The 18,373-nt window shown below is 41.6% G+C and overlaps 1 protein-coding gene across 2 annotated transcripts in view; it reads right to left on the reverse strand.

Moving 5' to 3' along the window:
- Positions 1-1,833: 1,833 nt before the first annotated feature.
- Positions 1,834-18,373, reverse strand: part of CERS5 (ceramide synthase 5) — a 52,998-nt gene continuing 36,458 nt past the window's right edge. Inside the window, exons 7-11 of one of the 2 annotated variants that reach the window (XM_063428595.1) lie at positions 12,758-12,886; positions 12,131-12,237; positions 11,873-12,029; positions 11,614-11,643; positions 1,834-2,607 (exon numbers count right to left, since the gene is read on the reverse strand). In XM_063428595.1, the coding sequence (XP_063284665.1) occupies positions 2,458-2,607; positions 11,614-11,643; positions 11,873-12,029; positions 12,131-12,237; positions 12,758-12,886 (573 nt within the window). In that variant the 3' untranslated portion in view covers positions 1,834-2,457. The remainder of the gene's footprint in view (positions 2,608-11,613; positions 11,644-11,872; positions 12,030-12,130; positions 12,238-12,757; positions 12,887-18,373) is intronic. The other variant, XM_063428600.1, reaches the window with a different exon arrangement.

Consider the following 18,373-nt stretch of genomic DNA (forward strand, 5'->3'; position numbering starts at 1 on the left):
CTGGGATTGCTGATATGCCTTTATAGTGTAGCACCCACTTATAAATTGCTTTTAAACTTGTGAGTGTGCCAAGTTACTCTCTAATTATACATAGTTGTTACAGATTACACCTGGGATTGCTGATATGCCTTTATAGTGTAGCACCCACTTATAAATTGCTTTTAAACTTGTGAGTGTGCCAAGTTACTCTCTAATTATACATAGTTGTTACAGATTACACTAGGTTGGTTCTTTGTGTTTCATGTTAGGTTCCATCTACCATCACTTATTGTGAGGTATTTCTGAACAATCTGTGCGCAGTCACCTTTATTTTCCTTTACAAACCTACTTAACGGCAGTGTTTGAAATTGCAGGGTTAAAACCACTGAACCCAGACCACTTCCTTGAGTGGTCCTTTAAATTATTGATATATATTGCTCGTAAGGGGTTTGGAAGCTTGTGAGGCCCACTACACCTTGAAAATACACATTGCAGTTGGGCTGACATCTAATTATAAAATTTCCTGCTGTACATTACCTACATAACTCAAGTTGAAAAGTCCCCCTTGATCACAAACGCAAGAAATCGTGGTTCCACAACTACCCCAGAATTATCAGCTTTGGTTTGTGATCCAAAAGGACCAACCACGAACTGTACCGTTTCAACCTCGTGGGTCGTCAGCACGCCGCCAGTTCTGTTCTGAAAGTTTAAATCTCTCTCAAACCATACAGCAAGGTGCCAAAAATATTTTGGTGAGACCAAACACAATAAAACTCCCCACAGTACAAATAGAAAAATTACTATTGTGCATATCTGGCAAATCTCAAGTTGACACTATAGATCTTTAGCGTAATTAAGCAGTTTTGGTATATAGATCATGCCAGTGAAGTCTCAATTCTCTGCAATTTAGAATTTAAATCAATTTTGTTTCTGTAAATGCAAACCTAGCCACACCTCCCCTGGCTGTGACTCACACCGCCTGCATGGAAAAAAAAGGTTTTATTTTCAATCAGATGTTAATATCTCCTGCAAACTGAACTTTAATCACATACAGAAGGCTCATGCAAAGTCTAGCAAGCTATGAACAGTGCAAGAGATAAATGGTAAACTAAACAGAATTTTAAATAAAGGAAGTTTAAACATTAGATGTTTCTCTACAGGAAATGTCTAGGAAAGCTGTGCCAATCACATGTAGGGAGGTGTGACTAGGACTTCGTATTAACAAATTGATTTAACTACTAAATGGAGATTGGAGTAGTGAGACTGTAGTGGCATGATATATACACCAAAACTGCTTCGTTAAGCTAAAGTTGTTTTGGTGACAAAAAACAAAACCACTAAATAAAGTCTGTGTTTAAAACAGTACCCAATGCAAAGGGTATCTGCACAAATGCAGGATAAAGTCTGAAAAACAGTAACTGTCTGTGCTCATTTGCATGTCCAGCTGGGAATTCTGGGATAGTTGTGGAAAATGAATTCTAAAGTTTTCAATGTCTGAGGGGTACTTTATAAAGTCCAACTTGAAACATGCAGGTGATGCACAACAGTATTTTTTTCATTATGCACTGTATTGTGAATAATAATTAGAAAGCCTTTGTCAACACAAAATTAAACTATTGTAATCATAGTGTCAATCAAATATTTGTTATGTAATACAGATTAAATACATGTAATAAGGGCTAAGTCAAGTCATTCTTTCATTCTTCAAGAAAGATAAAAACAAAAACACACTTCATTCACAGCCGTTCATTAACGAAATAAAAAGCTTAAAGCAACTTGATAGAATGTCAGATCACATAAACGGGTAAAAGGAAACCTCAAAAACATATACCCAGCATTTTTTCTCTCTTTTTTTTTTAATTATATTTTTTTTTCACAGACTGAAGTAAACAATTATATAAAATATTACATAAAGGCGCACACATCTGATCAGATTTTCCAAATGACTCGTGTATGGGCTCCCAGTCATTGTACCTGGAACAAAAGTGGGAGAACATCCGGGCCTGTTTCTGGATTGACTTTCTTCATTCACACTGAACACAAAGATCTGATGATGGCCCGGTGAGCTGCTAGCAACAACAAACATTGCATGGTTACCAGACTCTGCTAGTATCTATCTCAATCTCCCTGCCTCTGCTATAGCACACAGCAGTCATTTTTGCAGAATGGGTGAGCCATGTGAAGGATTGTTGATGCACAGTCTATTGCGATGTGCAGGTTTATCAGAAAGGTCAAGTCTGCAGTGCGTGCACGGAGGGCAGATGGCATCGGAAAGACATTTGGTTCTGACCCGGAACAGAATCTTAATCCAGACTCAGAGGAGCAAAAAATCAAGTACAGACTGGGATAAAATCTCACGTTCACCCAATGCAACATAACCAAGTGCTTCACCCTCCAGGGGTGTCTGGGTCTAAAAAGAGTTCAGGACTGGTTTTGTGAGGACACATTCGCTCATCTCCTGGAGGTTCATCTATAGACTCATTCTTCCACCCACTGGCCACTTGCTGCATGGCCATTCACCCGGTTTGCTCCATTGCTGGACATGTTGTGGATTGCTTTAGTGCCATTTAATGCAGCATCTTCGTCTTCTGAACTGCTTTCTACATCACTTCGATCGTCTTTCAATACCTGCCAAAAAAATATGTATATAAAATTAATCTTAAAATGGATTTAGTGGTTAACTGTAGGCTTTGACTTGAAGACATTCAAGTAAATGAGTGAATCCCTGCAGCCCCTGGATCCTGATAGCATGCTAATTACTAATGAACTGGTGTACAATGTACATATATTTTCTATAACGTTCCATCACTCTCTAAACTCCTACAAGAGAAGGTTCACCTGCAAATTGAGCTAAATAGAAGCAAATGAAGCCTTATTTAAGAAAGGCCAAAAAAGTGACAGCATTTTTAGATCAAATTAAAACCTCAACATAATATTGAGTGAAAGTCTGTAGAGGAGTCCAAATCGGCATTAAAACAAAATTCAAGAAACATCTAACATAGCACAGAATGCGTGCTGGAAGAAGTGTAAAGAAAGATTGTGAATCCCTTAGATTAGAATATGTAAGCAGATATGTGGAATTACAGGCCAGTTTAAATAATGTATTTACTAAAGGAATATATCTTATGGGCTAACTGGGGTATAAATAAGGCTCTGCTAAAAAATAAAGATAAATTGCTGATGTGTTTTTAAGGGAACAGACAAATTACACAAATGGATTCTTTTTATAGGAAAAATGAGAAGAGTTAGAGTTCCAAAATCAGTCACCTACTGGTTGCCCCTAGGCACAGTGCATTTAATGAAGCTTAGATACCAGCACATGGTGCTTTCTCATTTTTAGCAACAAACCTTTACCATTTCATTTCCCTAACAATGGCTGGGGGCAATTCTGTGATACAGTCATCAGTTGTGTTTACCATTCAATTTATCTTCCATATATGAGAATTGGGCTCTTGAATACTTTTGCACATTAATCCTGGGGGTTTCCACCCACTGCTCCACTTGGTCTGTCTTTCTTCTAAAGCAACATGGTCCCTTTTTCATGCTATTGTTGTCAACACCTGGCTGGGTCTCTTATAACAGCTTTCCAGCTTCTCTCCCACTTACCTTCTTCACCACCAAGAATTGTACAAATCTCACTGAAAATAAATGCCCCGTGTTTCAGTATCATTTAATATATGTAAAACAGCCAGCCACGTGGAGAGCCAATGGACCTTATTCCAGACAAACTATTAGGGATTAGGAAAGGATGACAGATATATTGCTCTGGTCTGAAAATGTCCTTTGATCTACCAAGTTCAATTTCTCTTATATTTTATTACACTGGAATACTTTGGATCTTTGGTCCCATGATCCTAGCCAAAGAGTTTCAATGATATCGTGATCCAAGTCAATAAAGAAGGTTGTTAAACCACTATCTATATACTATCTCACACCTACACGGCTTTAATAAGAGCTATCTGCTTCTATAAGGCTACTGGGCCTATATCAGAGGGTTTCCTACCTCTTAAGCACAGACGTGTCAGTGACAACGGAACAGTGAAATTCAAGGAGGAATAATTAACATGGGCTTTTATTAGAGTTAATTGATACTTTGCTGTGTGATGAGTAGCTCCAACCCTCCCCCCCTTTTTTAAACCGCATACAACCAGTAATGGGTTTTTTCACCCTTTGAGGGATAATCCCATAAACTCCAAGCTGTATTAAATTAAAATATGACTGGCCAAACAGAGGCTAAACTAGCCAAGCTGTGACTTTAATAGAGTTTAACCCCTTAAGGACACATGACATGTGTGACATGTCATAATTCCCTTTTATTCCAGAAGTTTGGTCCTTAAGGGGTTAAGAATGTTTTCAGATCTGCTATTTTGGCCTACAATCTGCTATTCAGTGTTTTTCTAATTGACTATAATTTAGAGCCTCTGGTGAATAACCAATATCAACATTTCATTAAAGAAGTACCCACAGAACATTAACACTTTGCAGCACATACCATCACATTCTGAAATTAAACAGGTAATGATTAAATACCTGTGCTATACAGGATACGCATACCACAAATGGGCAATTTATTAACATGTTCCTAACATCTCTCAGCTCTAACCCAATATCCCTAAAACATAGATAAAACTAATTTCTTCAAGAGTAAAAGGCAAAACTTGTTGTAGTTGACGCATGCTAAGCAGTCAATTTATATAGAACACCTGTTTGGAATTGTGGGAGGATATCCTGCTCCACAGGGTGATTTACTGTTTTCTCTACTTAATACACTTCCTGTTTCCTTTTAAATTTGTATTCTTTTGGTTAAGGCAGAGAATAATTCAGACACAGAAAAAAAAGTTAACAAAAACCGTGTCATGGCAAGCAGTAAGACAGACGTTAGAAACTTCAAATCAAAATGCACACAAGCAGCCAGTAGTAAATTAATAGAATGGCAGAATATTGAACCACTTAATGCAAGTCCACATAATTTAGGTTCCTTTCAGCTAATTGAGCTTTTGGCCCAGTTTAGATTACACTTAAAGAAATGCAGAAGCCTTGAATGGGAAAATGGGTAAAATCTGGGAATAAAAATAGCTCGGTAGAAGCATCCATTGTACTTTTCCAGCTGACTGCTAAATAGATTTTATTGCACAGTACATCTATTGCACATAACGTTTGCATAGGAAAGAATTAAATGGCTATTCCAAACCCCATAAACACGAATACGCTTTGCATTGGTTTATGGTGCAAGCTATAGTGGTTATGGTGTTCAAAGTGTTTGTTTAAGAAGAAAACAAAAATAGCAGATTTCCTGGGTCATATCCATTCTCTATCTATAGGCAGTCTTGTTTCATAATGAACATGTGCTGTAAGGAATTTAGACTAGTTAGAATATCAAAATAATGTACTGAGCTACCAGCACCGATAAAACATCAAAATGAAATAAGAGAAACTGGTTAATGAAAAGTCATACTGTGTCCTTGTGAGAACTCCTATGAATAAGGCCTTTATAAAGTTACAATGCAGGAGTAGAAACATTTTGCAGGAACAGTCTCAGCCCCATGTGAAGCTGGAATTCCTCACTACTAGATTTTTGTTATCTACAGTTAAAGCGACACTGACACCGTCTGGAGACTTTGACGGGCAACAGGTCACCTGAACGTGTCCCTCACGTGTGCCGCCAATCTTCTTCTGGCAGGTCCTCTGTAGCCAGTAGTAGTCACTGCTGAGAATACAGCATTGAGGTCTATGGAGATTTACCCCTCAGTAGATCTCTTGACTGTGTTGGAATTTCACTGAAATCCCAACACAGTCAATGAGTATTTAAAGGGACACTATAGTCACCCAGACCACTTCAGCTCAATGAAGTGGTCTGGGTGCCAGGTCCCTCAGGTTTTAACCCTTCACATGTAAACATAACAGTTTCAGAGAAACTGCTATGTTTACATTTGGGGTTAATCCAGCCTCTAGTGGCTGTCTTCCGGACAGCCACTAGAGGCGCATCTGCGACGGTGGAGGCAAATTTCGCCTCCATCGCGCAGAGCGTCCATAGGAAAGCATTGAGAAATGCTCTCCTATGGACACTTCGAATGCGCGCGGCACTTGCCGCGCATGCGCATTTGGCTCCAGTGACGTCGGACGGGGAGGAGAGGTCACCAGCGCTGAGGGAGCCCGGCACTGGATTAAGGTAAGTGGCTGAAGCTTCAGCGCCACGAGAGGGGGACCCTGAGGGCACTATAGTGTCAGGAAAACTGCTTTGTTTTCTTGACACTATAGTGATCCTTTAATAAAAATATGAAATACCTATGAGGAATAGGGGTGACAGTGACTCTTTAAATGCAAAGCGCCTGATAGAAAGGTAAACGCATTAAAAAAATAAACATGATAAATTGCAGTACTCTAATAGAGGCAGCTAATTATCCTTTTGATGTTCCTCCCTGCTTGAGTCCATAAAGACTACACGGTGCTGTATTTCTGCTTCTAGAGGAGATGATTTTCAGTGTTAAAAACGCCACTTAAATTTAACCTTTTCCCATTAGAATTACCACAAGGCAGTAAAAAAAACAAAAAAAAATTCCCATTATTTTCTTGGTGAAACAATCCACATAGTTCTACTTATACCTAGAGTTCTGTCCCCTCACGTCAAATAAATGCCAATTTAATTCATTACCAACTTGAAACCTCTTTTGTTATGGCTAATCTAAGAATCAATTCTAAAATGTCCAGATCACTTTATGTTGGACAAGCTTGTCTGCACAGTCTAGTTGACAAGTATACTTTTGGATACTGTAATGAAAGGTGTTGCACAGGTATAAAAAGGTGGATGCAGGTGGATATTGAGCCCTGGCGAGGGAGCTTCACCTAAAGTCTGTTAGAGTTCCAGCTAACTTTCTGCCTTACAGGGAGCAGTGCATCGGCTATCAACACTTCCGCTCTAGGTTCCATCTTCTTGACATTACAAATCACTTCTACCTGGTCTACACTTGCTGTGTTATCCAGTGCTGCCCCTCACAGTGGAGCAGAATTAACCCTTTCAACACTTATGAAGGCTGCTCTGTCTCTCCTCACACACACCTTATTCACACAATATAGCTTACCATATATACCCTATTTACGTTAAATATGTGGGGGGGGGGGGGGGTTTCAGACAAAGGTAACATTCAGATCAAAGCAATTGGAACAAACATTAATCCCCCAAAATCCTCAAAACTAAATCTAAAGGGGGGTGGGGCCTGACTGGCAAACTAACAAGACACACTCAGCAAGAGCTCCTGCTGTCTGGACTCGAATTCTGTTGACATCTTGGGGTACAGCGACGAGAGCTGCCCACTACACAACCCACTGGACTGGGGAAGTAAGCACGAACCTGCTGACACCTCACTCGACAACCGGCATGACCGGGAACCGCAGCTGCAGAATGAGGCCTACCGGAGGAGATGGGGGGGAAGGGTGGCCGCCTTCCTACTCAAGGCTGAACGTCTCAAGCGACTGCAAACCACCTCCCCCCTCTCCCCTATGGACTGGCGGGGGTTATCCCGGTCCTCGCCAGCCGGAGTGCCCCAAACAACACACTACACGACGGGCCCTGCAAATGCACTGAGGGCCTCCAAGATGGCGGAATGACACGCGGCGAAGCGGGCGGCAACAGCAAACTGCTACAGCACATACCTGTGGACATACAGGGGACCCCCTGGAAGCAATCTTTGACCGCTTTTGGGCCAAGCTGATGGCGAGCTTACAGCCAGTGGCACCTCGCTGCGCACTACCCAAGCGGGATGAGACCGAAGGTGAAAGGAGGTTTGGAACTTCTCTTCATGGCACCACTAAGGCCCACGCTACTGAATCCCACATTACATGCCTTCCCGGGCCGAGAGCAACAGGGCACAAAACCCGAAGGTGCAGGCCACACAGGCGGAGAGCAGCAAAACGACGACCCAGCTCGACTACCAAGACTCCCCGCACCATCCCGAAAGGGACGACCCTGGACCAAGACGGTTCCCAGGCTCGTGGCAGGAGGGCACTAGCTCTCACAAGGCTCTGGGGCAGGAGAGGAGACCCGACATCAAGACACCATGCATCTCCACAGCTGGGGTGGAATCCCGGCGTACGGCCTAAGCCTGGCGGTCACCAAGTACACGGCAGGGAAGTAACAACTCAAGTGCAATCTAAGGGATGGAGCATCACTACACACCTCACCGGCGGGGTTGCCCGCCTCTACGGCCTGGGCCCACAGGACAGCTTTGATCAATCCCCCGGGCAGGCAGACCAGGCCTCCAGAGTAGGGATCGATTTACACAGCCTGGACTAGCTCGGCGAGGGGCCCACGGCTGTCTCCACAGTCACATAGAAATGACGCCCAGGCTACCCATAAATAGCTTGACCTTACTCTGTTGCATAACCTATATATATGTATGTTCCTATCAAGGTATTAACTAGCCTTTCCTTATCTGGCAAATCCACATAGTTAGACACATACTCATTTGCCACAGTCAAATAAGTGTATTATGTTGATTGTTGATAAGCTTGTTTCGCATTTTACATGCCCAGTGTACACCAGCCGACTAGCATGCTTACCCTACCTGTACTGTTGTATACATGAACGTAGACCACATAATTTGCCTAGCTTGAACTAGAACATGTAACGTTACATTTAAGTTTTAATTCACGGTCACCTCACATGACTACACCTAATGTTAGCTAATGTATGCATAACCTGCTATCTACCTTGTTTCTGACGTTGTATTTTTAATTTTTCTTTTTTATTGTGCAAGGGATTTAGCTTGAATAATTCTGACATCTCTAGGCTGTGTGTGTGGGCCATAACGCTCCCAGTGGCAGTTTTTTGGTGTCGCACCGTCATGATTACTTTGTGGAAAGCTTAAACTAACCAACCGTACCTTAATCTCAAATCACAGTTAAACCCAGCCTGTATTACTATGTTAGACTGTTACCTTAGAATGAACAACTGTTTAATCAACCTACTAACATAACGTTCTTTATGATATAACCAACCTAGCATGATCTTTAACTGCTGTTTTTCCTTCTGTTCTCTATATTAAAAAATTGTGCATGTCAAATATACAGTACAGCTCAGCCAGAGGACTGCCTTTGGGGCACCTCAGGCCTTTATGTCATTCTATATTGCACTGCAAAAATAAAAAATTTAAAAAACAAAACTAAATCTAAAGAATGTGCTAACAAACCTCATAATAATTTGGACATCATACTGCTAATAAGCAATACACAAAATATCAAGCACTGTATAACAGTGGACCACACAGCTAGCTAGCATCACAAGGTGGCCTGGAGGAGAACAGAAATCAAAAGGACAACGGGCCACCTAACAGTTGAAGATCTGCCTAGATAAAAACAAAAAACCTTACACCAGAGCCGGTGTAATATCTTGATTTGTGTTTTCAAGGGTAATTGAAATAAGTCTTTTATGTAGATATCTTCTTGGGTTAAAGGCGCGCCAGGTTAATATACGTCTATGTAAACAAAAATTACTAATACGCAATCTGACGTTCTTTATAAAATATATCCATTTATTCTACTTCAAAAGCAAACAATAATATACTTAACAGATGGTATTTCTTAACAACTTTACAGAGAGAGAGAGAGAGATCTTTGATATATTCGTCTTGGTATCAGCAAGTCAGGGACACACCCTGAGAGAAGAGCGAAGAGTAGAAGAAGAGAACGTGGTCTCTTTTGTCCCCTGTTCTTTATTGGCAAAATTACATCATAACTTTTAAATTAAACTCTGGCCATATAAGGATATTACCCGTATAAGGACCCTGCCCCCAATCTCACTATACAGCACATTCCAGAGTCCTCATGGTACAGAATAGCAAACTACCATCTGTTCTTTTTAACTCATTAGACATCCATACCTTAATATGTATTTGAATAGGAACATATAAACATAATAAAACATGTAATATTCTATAGCCGGTAAATGGAAAAGGAGAAAAGGGATGGAAAAGAAAGAAAGAAAAAAAACCTGGTAGGAAGATGGGAGGAGGAGGGGGAGGGGGAAGCGAGCAGTAGGACAAGGCAAGAAAAAGCAAGGAAGGATTGCAGATAAATAAAGGAGGAAGCCCAGATGCAAAGTTGTATGGAGGGCCACCGCCACCTGAGCTCCATCAGGCAACCTCGTCAACTCCTCAGACGAAGTATAGGTGCCAGACGCTCCGCACTTCAAGATCCCCCTAATCCTACGCCAGGAGCAAATGCTCCAAAGGAAGACAAATAATCCAGCAAATTATATCAGCAGCTCGTGTATCTCCGTGTTTCCGCTTGAATGACGGTGGAGATCAACATATAGATTTATGCATTCACACACTGACACTACACACATATGTACAGACATCCCTGCAGAGAGACACCCAATGACTAGCCAAAAAACACAGCTCTGTATTCACACACTATAGCATGGTGTATACGTTATTAATGCAGTAAACAAAACTCTGCTTAAAAAAAAAAAAAAAAAAAAAAAGGTTTGTCATGATTTTGCATCCATTTGTGGTGGTGAGTAACTTTGAAGGTCAGCACTTGACAGATCACCTCATCAAGGCTTAACATTTGCACATTCTCAAAGCAGACTAACCAGCTAACTTCTCAAAACATGTTTTAAGCAAACAGCATAGATTATACTGTGCCATTAATAAAGATAACACAATCCGCTGGAGAAGACAAGAAAATGGGATGCAGCAGTGCATGTGTGCCCAAGGCAAGAAATGCTGCTGATTAGAAACAGATAGACACCAAATACTTCAAATTTTAGAATACATATCCAATATCACCAGATATCTTGGAAACCCAAGTTCAGATGATCATAATAAAGCAAGATGGGTTCTGTCCCAACTCTTCCAGTTTGGTTAACGGTTCTATCGATTAGAGCTTTTGGTTAAACCATATCACACATTTCGCTTTCGCAAAATTTTAATTTTTTTTTTTTAAAGTAATACAAATAATTCCTGCAAAAGAGAACTGGTGATATATGGAAAAAGCTAGTCAGCTGACCCCTTGTGATATTTTAAAAACATTGGCTTTCTTTCATATTTTGTATTCATCCAATGCAGCAAAAGGCACTGGATCCCACACAAAATATGGGATAGCTATAAATGTGAAATCAGCTCTAGAACAACGCATGGCTTTCTACTGTTCAGAACAGAGATTTTCATATATATTTCCCAACAGCATACCTTGGCCTTTATTGCACTAAAATGGCTCATAGCAAAGCACATATTTAGCAGTCTGTACCAGTGATCTACCTTATTACATAGTGTCATTAAAGGACCAAAACGGTTCCCCCATGCCACAGGGTTACTAGCAGAGATGTTGGCAAATGAACATTTTTTAGCACCTCAAAAGGGAAAGGCTGTTGTGTGATGCCAGGTTTGAATGTATACGCAAACATTAGAGCAGATCAGGCATAAAAGAGCATATGACGTCAAAGGCCCAGATTCATCAGCGATACACGTCTCAAACATCACAATAACCTTTATGGAACCTTGGTGGCCATCCATTACGGTGTATTATCTGCATTGATGAATTTGAGCGTATGAAGGTAATGAACATGCAAGTGGTGAAAGGGCACCAAGAAGGAAGATGTTCATAATGATGGAAGCAGCACAGATAAACACTTACAGGCAAAGGGTGATATTTTCCAGTTCCAACCTGACACAGAGAAAAGGAGGGAGAGAAAGTGAGGTGCAGAGTGCAAAGACATTGAAAGTCCTACCTCAACAAGGTCACTTGGGTCAGAAAAGAAAAAGCCATAGTATAACCCAATAGAAAATCGAGGGAAAGGAACTGCGTAAGACCAGCAGTCAGACTCAATCGCATTATTACTCATAGCTTGTGGTACATCCACAGAACGTATACATAACATCTCCAGAAAGCGTACCTTGCCCCGCATTATGGCCTTGTATGCAATACGGATGATGAGGTAAGACCAGATAACATGAAGAACTTGCAAAACCAGCAGAAGACCATTGAACAGCCACCACGAGGGATATGGTCCTATAAGTTCCCAGCTCTCAAGCAACGTTGTGTTTAAGATCCTAAAACCAAAAAAGATCTCTTGTAACAGGCAGTATCAAAACAAATATGTGAAAATATACACATCAAGTACAAAGTGCTGAAACATTTTAGTGTGCCTTACCATAATGGATAAATGACAAGCCGTGTGGTAACAAACACCATTGCAAAGAACATGAAGAATGCATCGCACAGCCGCTGGTACTTTGCATAATTTGTCAGTTTTGCAGCCTTTAAAAAAAAAAAAAAAAAAAAAAAAAAAGAGGATTAAAAGGAAAAAAAACAAACAAAAAAAAAAACCAAAGTCTTTAGAAAGGAAGCCACATTCACAGTAAAAGTAATTACAGAAAGCAGTGAAAGGGTGCAGCAGTTTGGACCTGGGAGATTTAGCAATTGCTGGCATATATTATTTCAGTAATGCTGCAAATAGGGAAACTACCATTAAAAGGCCCATATTGGACATTTTATACAGATAATTAGACATCAGCATTCCATGATAACTGCTTTATAATTATTTCTGTTCCGAAAGCACTTTGTTCTGCAGTTTATGTCTCTAGTTTAAATGGTTTACATTGAAACAAAAAGCACAGTGAAAGAACACAAAACGTTCAAAGGATAGATGTAGAGAATGGAGTACAAAGTCATGATAGCACAAGACAATACATACTGAGGAAACAAAAAAAGGAAAAGTAAATAGTGAAATTCAAACTGTGTGTTATTTGTAAATGGCTGTAATGGGAAGCTGACTCACCTCTAACAAGAAATCCGAGGCATCATGCAGGCACATGACCAGTGTACCAACACGCACCATATTATTGACATAAGAAAAGGACATGAGGCCAACTGTGGCCAAATGGTGAATAAACATTATTAGAAAATCCTAAAAAAAAAAAAAAGAGACACAAACACTAATGTTAGTTTGCTAGCACTGTGATCATACTTGTAATCGAATATAATTAGTTCAGTTGGATCCCATTTAAGTTCAGTGATTGTCTCACTAACAGGTGAGCAAGAAGAATATAGCATTAAAAGAGCAATACAGACACCAACATGTTCGGTTCAATATGTAGGTTAGGTTAAGGGTTGTTTTACGAATTGGATTTTGTTTGCTCTGTGAGCCTACTGTTTTTCTCCCCCTCGCTCCCTACAGTGTTCTCCATATTCTCTCCAAAATATCGATGCATACAAAGTCATGAATTCTGCTTGATTTGTAGTTAAGCCGTTTGCTTTCTGACAAAGTAAAACTTACATTGCAATGTACTGATGGAACCCAACTGGGGAACAACGAACAAGAAACACAAACTTAATGTTAATGGATAAAGTGCCTACTACCGGGTTTCTCCGAAAATAAGACACCCCCTGAAAATTTTTTATTTTCGGGGGATGCTCGTAATTTATACCCTACCCCCAAAAATAAGCCCTAGTTGCTAGTTCGCTAATATATGTTTGAGGAATTTTCCCCGAACATAGATTGGCGAGATTCCATTCGCGAGTAAGCTAATCTATGTTCGGGAAAGTTTCTTCGAACGTAGATTTGCAGATTTCCATGCCCTAGTGAACTGGTCTATATTCGGGGGAATGACCCCAACGTAGACCTGCTTTCTAGTACATGTTTGCTACCGTTTCCCTCCCGAAATAAGACATCTCTCAAAAATAAGCCCTAGTGCATTTTTCGGGGGAAAAATTTATATAAGACCTGGTTTTATTTTCTGAGGAAGGACTATGTGCCATGCAATTTCATAGAACACATTGATAAAACTGTATTTGTAAATTAAGATTTTAGCTTACACCTCTTTGCTGCTGGCATAAAACCAGTGGTACTGGTTAGTGGGAGCAGTACATCCCTTCATTACTACAATAACTGACATGCAACCACCTACTTATTAGCCTTATGAAATACTGCATTCACCTCTGTGAGAACATAGTAGTGTTCGTCTATACACTTTCTGACCTTGTATGCCCCGCTTTAGCAGCAACTGCTATCTGTATGCACAAGTTCATTTACAACTACTCATTGTCCCTGCATTTTAGCTTGTCAGTCTTCTTAATTTACAGCAGAGAGCTGTACAAACAATATAATAATGTAGGGAACATGATCTATACAACTTATGATCCACAATTTTTTAAAGCGATACTCCAGGATGCAATTATCCACGCTTTTTTCCAGCTTTATTAAAAATATACAGAAACCACAAACTTAAAAATAAAGTGTACTGTGTTTGCTGCAAAACGTCAATAATTGCAGCGTCTGCAGGTAGCTCTCAAGTAACCGGGAAGTCACTTAATAATTCAAGATTCTCGGTTACAAAAAAAGAACTGAGTTTATGCCAGACTCCCCAGTGTTGCACATCTAATTCTGGCCACCTTATTGTGCTGCACCCATAAAGCACCTGTCATTAGCAGTAATTTATGGGTGCAGCAAAGGCTTGGGAGTTGTACTTTATATTTTCAATAACAATATTGGGGAGGGGGACAAGCTGGAAGACTCCGGCACAAAATAAAAAGTAAGACCAATAATTATTTTGTTCTTGAATCTCCCAGCCTACCTGCTTCTTTCACCAGTTATCAGAATATTTAATATATTGTACATAAGTACACAATACAGGGGAGGCTATGGCATGAGGTTCCACCTCCCATTGACACCCAATGCAACATACTGATCTGACACAAACAAAAAGAAATAGGCTCAAACCCTGATAATAAAAGTAATCACATGAAGTGGTTGTAGAATTAAAAGCATTAGACTGTGGTCCTGGTTTCCCCCTTTTGCAGTCTCCCCTATTTGTATTAGCTGTGTAGTTTGGCGATGGTAACATATTCCTTACATAGGTTATGGTACCAAGAGATACCCAGTCCCCGTCGTATATGGCTGCATATAACTGAAGTGGTTTGCCAAAAGTACACACATAAGCCTGCCACTTTCTTTCAGACCTCTGATTAGGAAACCATTTCTTCTTTGGCTATATAAATGTGTGCTGTTAAAAAACAGCAAATCGTCTCCTCCATAGATAGACTCCCAGTTGCAGCTGCATTCACATTCCATCAATTGGGTGGCTGAAACAAATTGGGTCTGTAAATAAACTGATCTGAGCTATATTAAGGTTGCTATTCACTCATTCAGCAGGTCAAATCTGATGAATGGAACTGTGGCTGATGGCTCAGATACATTTCCCATAAACACGTAGTGGACAGGAATTACAAAATACATACAGTAGACCAGTACAAATGGCTCCTTATTGTGGAGGGCGACGACTGCATTTAGGTCCACAATGCCTCACTGAGAAGCCTTTGGTGGAATCGGAGATTATCACGAGTATCTCACCATGGTAGACGCTGGATTACATTTAGGATTTATACGGGTTTTTATTTTTGTTTTCCTTTTAAAAACACACAAAGGGGTCTGAACTTTCTAGTAATCAAAACTAATAAAGGAAAACATTAAAAATAAATATTTTTACTCCGAGTGTTCACAGCTGCTTCTACCTATAAAGCTCAGGGAAACCTAACAGCCAATTTACCTATGTACAGCAGGTCTTTTCCATCATCTGGGTTAAATTCCCAAAGGGATTTGTGTTTTCCCTTCTTCTGATGCAACCAATTTGTAAACAAACTACTTTGAGCATGTTTACTCACAACCTACTGTTATCTGTGCAATATAGACTATAATAAGTACAGGGGATTGTGTGGAGAGGGCTGCAGGGGAGGGAGGCACGGGGGTTGGACAACACAAAACAAGAAAAAAACTGTAAGCACTGTGGTCATCACTAGCTTGTTTTTAGTGCAGTATTTGCATCTGCGCACTTCCAACTTTACCACCAATGGTCCATAAACAAGAATATATATAAAACCTGGGCTATTGACGTGTGAACCATTGGTTAAACCACTTCTGCAAGATTTATTTATGGTACTGCATGAAACTATGGATACATTCCAGCATCCAATTCAATTCTGTTTGTTATTTTTTATTTTTATTTTTACACAGCTATCACAGTATCTCTTGTGTTGTGTACACTCCTATGAACCTTGGTCAGCACCATGATTGATGCCATCATGGATGAGTACAGATTCACTTTAACTTATAAACATCTACTAGAGCAAGAAATATATAATGTATAAAATTCAATATTTAATTGGTTAAGGCAGGGCTCGACAAACCCCAGGCGTCAGATCGGCTCACGCAGGGTTGAGGCGAGCAGGCAGGCAGATGGTCACCTCATTGAGAGAGGAGGGAGGCGGGCCGCTGAAGGAGTGTGGCGGTGAGGGAGTAATGTAATATCCCTGCTCTGCTCCCTCACACGCCCTCCAGTGATGCCGGGAGCTGGAATATGTCATTCTGGCCCCGCATCACTGTAGGGAGATCACAGCAGTCCTACTGGATCTCCATGAAAATTTAATCCACTCCAGCTTTCTCATAGGTAGGGAGGCAGGATGGATTTAAAATTATAAAACTAATGATTTGTGAGCGAGTGTATATGTGTGCCTGTCTGTCTGTCCGTCCGTCCGTATATGTGTCCCCGTCAGTGAGCGAGTACGTGTGTGTGTCCCCGTCAGTGAGCGAGTACGTGTGTGTGTCCCCGTCAGTGAGCGAGTACGTGTGTGTGTCCCCGTCAGTGAGCGAGTATGTGTGTGTCCCCGTCAGTGAGCGAGTACGTGTGTGTGTCCCCGTCAGTGAGCGAGTACGTGTGTGTGTCCCCGTCAGTGAGCGAGTACGTGTGTGTGTCCCCGTCAGTGAGCGAGTACGTGTGTGTGTCCCCGTCAGTGAGCGAGTACGTGTGTGTGTCCCCGTCAGTGAGCGAGTACGTGTGTGTGTCCCCGTCAGTGAGCGAGTACGTGTGTGTGTGTGTCCCCGTCAGTGAGCGAGTACGTGTGTGTGTGTGTCCCCGTCAGTGAGCGAGTACGTGTGTGTGTGTGTCCCAGTCAGTGAGCGAGTACGTGTGTGTGTGTGTCCCCGTCAGTGAGCGAGTACGTGTGTGTGTGTGTCCGTCAGTGAGCGAGTACGTGTGTGTGTGTGTCCCCGTCAGTGAGCGAGTACGTGTGTGTGTGTGTCCCCGTCAGTGAGCGAGTACGTGTGTGTGTGTCCCGTCAGTGAGCGAGTACGTGTGTGTGTGTCCCCGTCAGTGAGCGAGTACGTGTGTGTGTGTCCCCGTCAGTGAGCGAGTACGTGTGTGTGTCCCCGTCAGTGAGCGAGTACGTGTGTGTGTCCCCGTCAGTGAGCGAGTACGTGTGTGTGTCCCCGTCAGTGAGCGAGTACGTGTGTGTGTCCCCGTCAGTGAGCGAGTACGTGTGTGTGTCCCCGTCAGTGAGCGAGTACGTGTGTGTGTCCCCGTCAGTGAGCGAGTACGTGTGTGTGTCCCCGTCAGTGAGCGAGTACGTGTGTGTCCCCGTCAGTGAGCGAGTACGTGTGTGTCCCCGTCAGTGAGCGAGTACGTGTGTGTCCCCGTCAGTGAGCGAGTACGTGTGTGTCCCTGTCAGTGAGCGAGTACGTGTGTGTCCGTCAGTGAGTGAGTATATATATATATATATGTCTGTCTGTCTGTGTGTCTGTCAGGGAGTGTGTTTGTTTAGGTGACCTGGCCCCCTAAAAATCACATGGTAAAGGTGTTTTTACTCACCCTTTTCCACACACCGTGCTGGTGACACCGTGGCCGGTCCCACTTCAATGGCTGCGATCATCAATTTAGATTATCTCAGACAACCCAATTCTTCCCCATAGAAAAACATTGGGAGACCACTGTGCATGTGTGGCAAAACGCCATGCTGCACAATAAACGTCTCCTCAGAGATGCATTGAATCAATGCATCCCTATGGGGAGCATTAATGTTACCTGGGAAGCACTTCTAGAGGCCTTCTGATTGACTGTCACTAGAGGTGTTGCCAGACCGCAATGTAAACCATACCTTAGTCTGAAAAGTCAGTGTCTACATTGAAAAGCGTGCAGGGACAGTATATAGACTTCAGAACAACTACATTAACCCCTTAAGGACACATGACATGTGTGACATGTCATGATTCCCTTTTATTCCAGAAGGGTTGGTCCTTAAGGGGTTAAGCTGTAGTGGTTCTGTTGACTATAGTGTCCCTTTAAGAATAGTATTTGTGACATTTAAAAATCTGGCACCTAACTTTTTTAGCTGGCTCCTAGATTTCAAGCAAATTTGTCAAGCCTTGGGTTAAGGAGATGTTAACTAAATATTACCATCTCCTCCAGCACCAACAGCATTAGAGTGATCTCGGGTTCGATGTTACACCAACAGTTACCCCCACACACCATTCCTCCGTTCTACGTAATGGTCTCTGACTGGACACACTTCAGTAGCAGTGCAAGTTGACTTGCTCGCCAGAAGATGGGTGAATGAACAGATTGAA

The sequence above is a fragment of the Pelobates fuscus genome, chromosome 1 (genome assembly GCF_036172605.1).
Source record: "Pelobates fuscus isolate aPelFus1 chromosome 1, aPelFus1.pri, whole genome shotgun sequence".
Classification (NCBI taxonomy): Eukaryota; Metazoa; Chordata; class Amphibia; order Anura; family Pelobatidae; genus Pelobates; species Pelobates fuscus.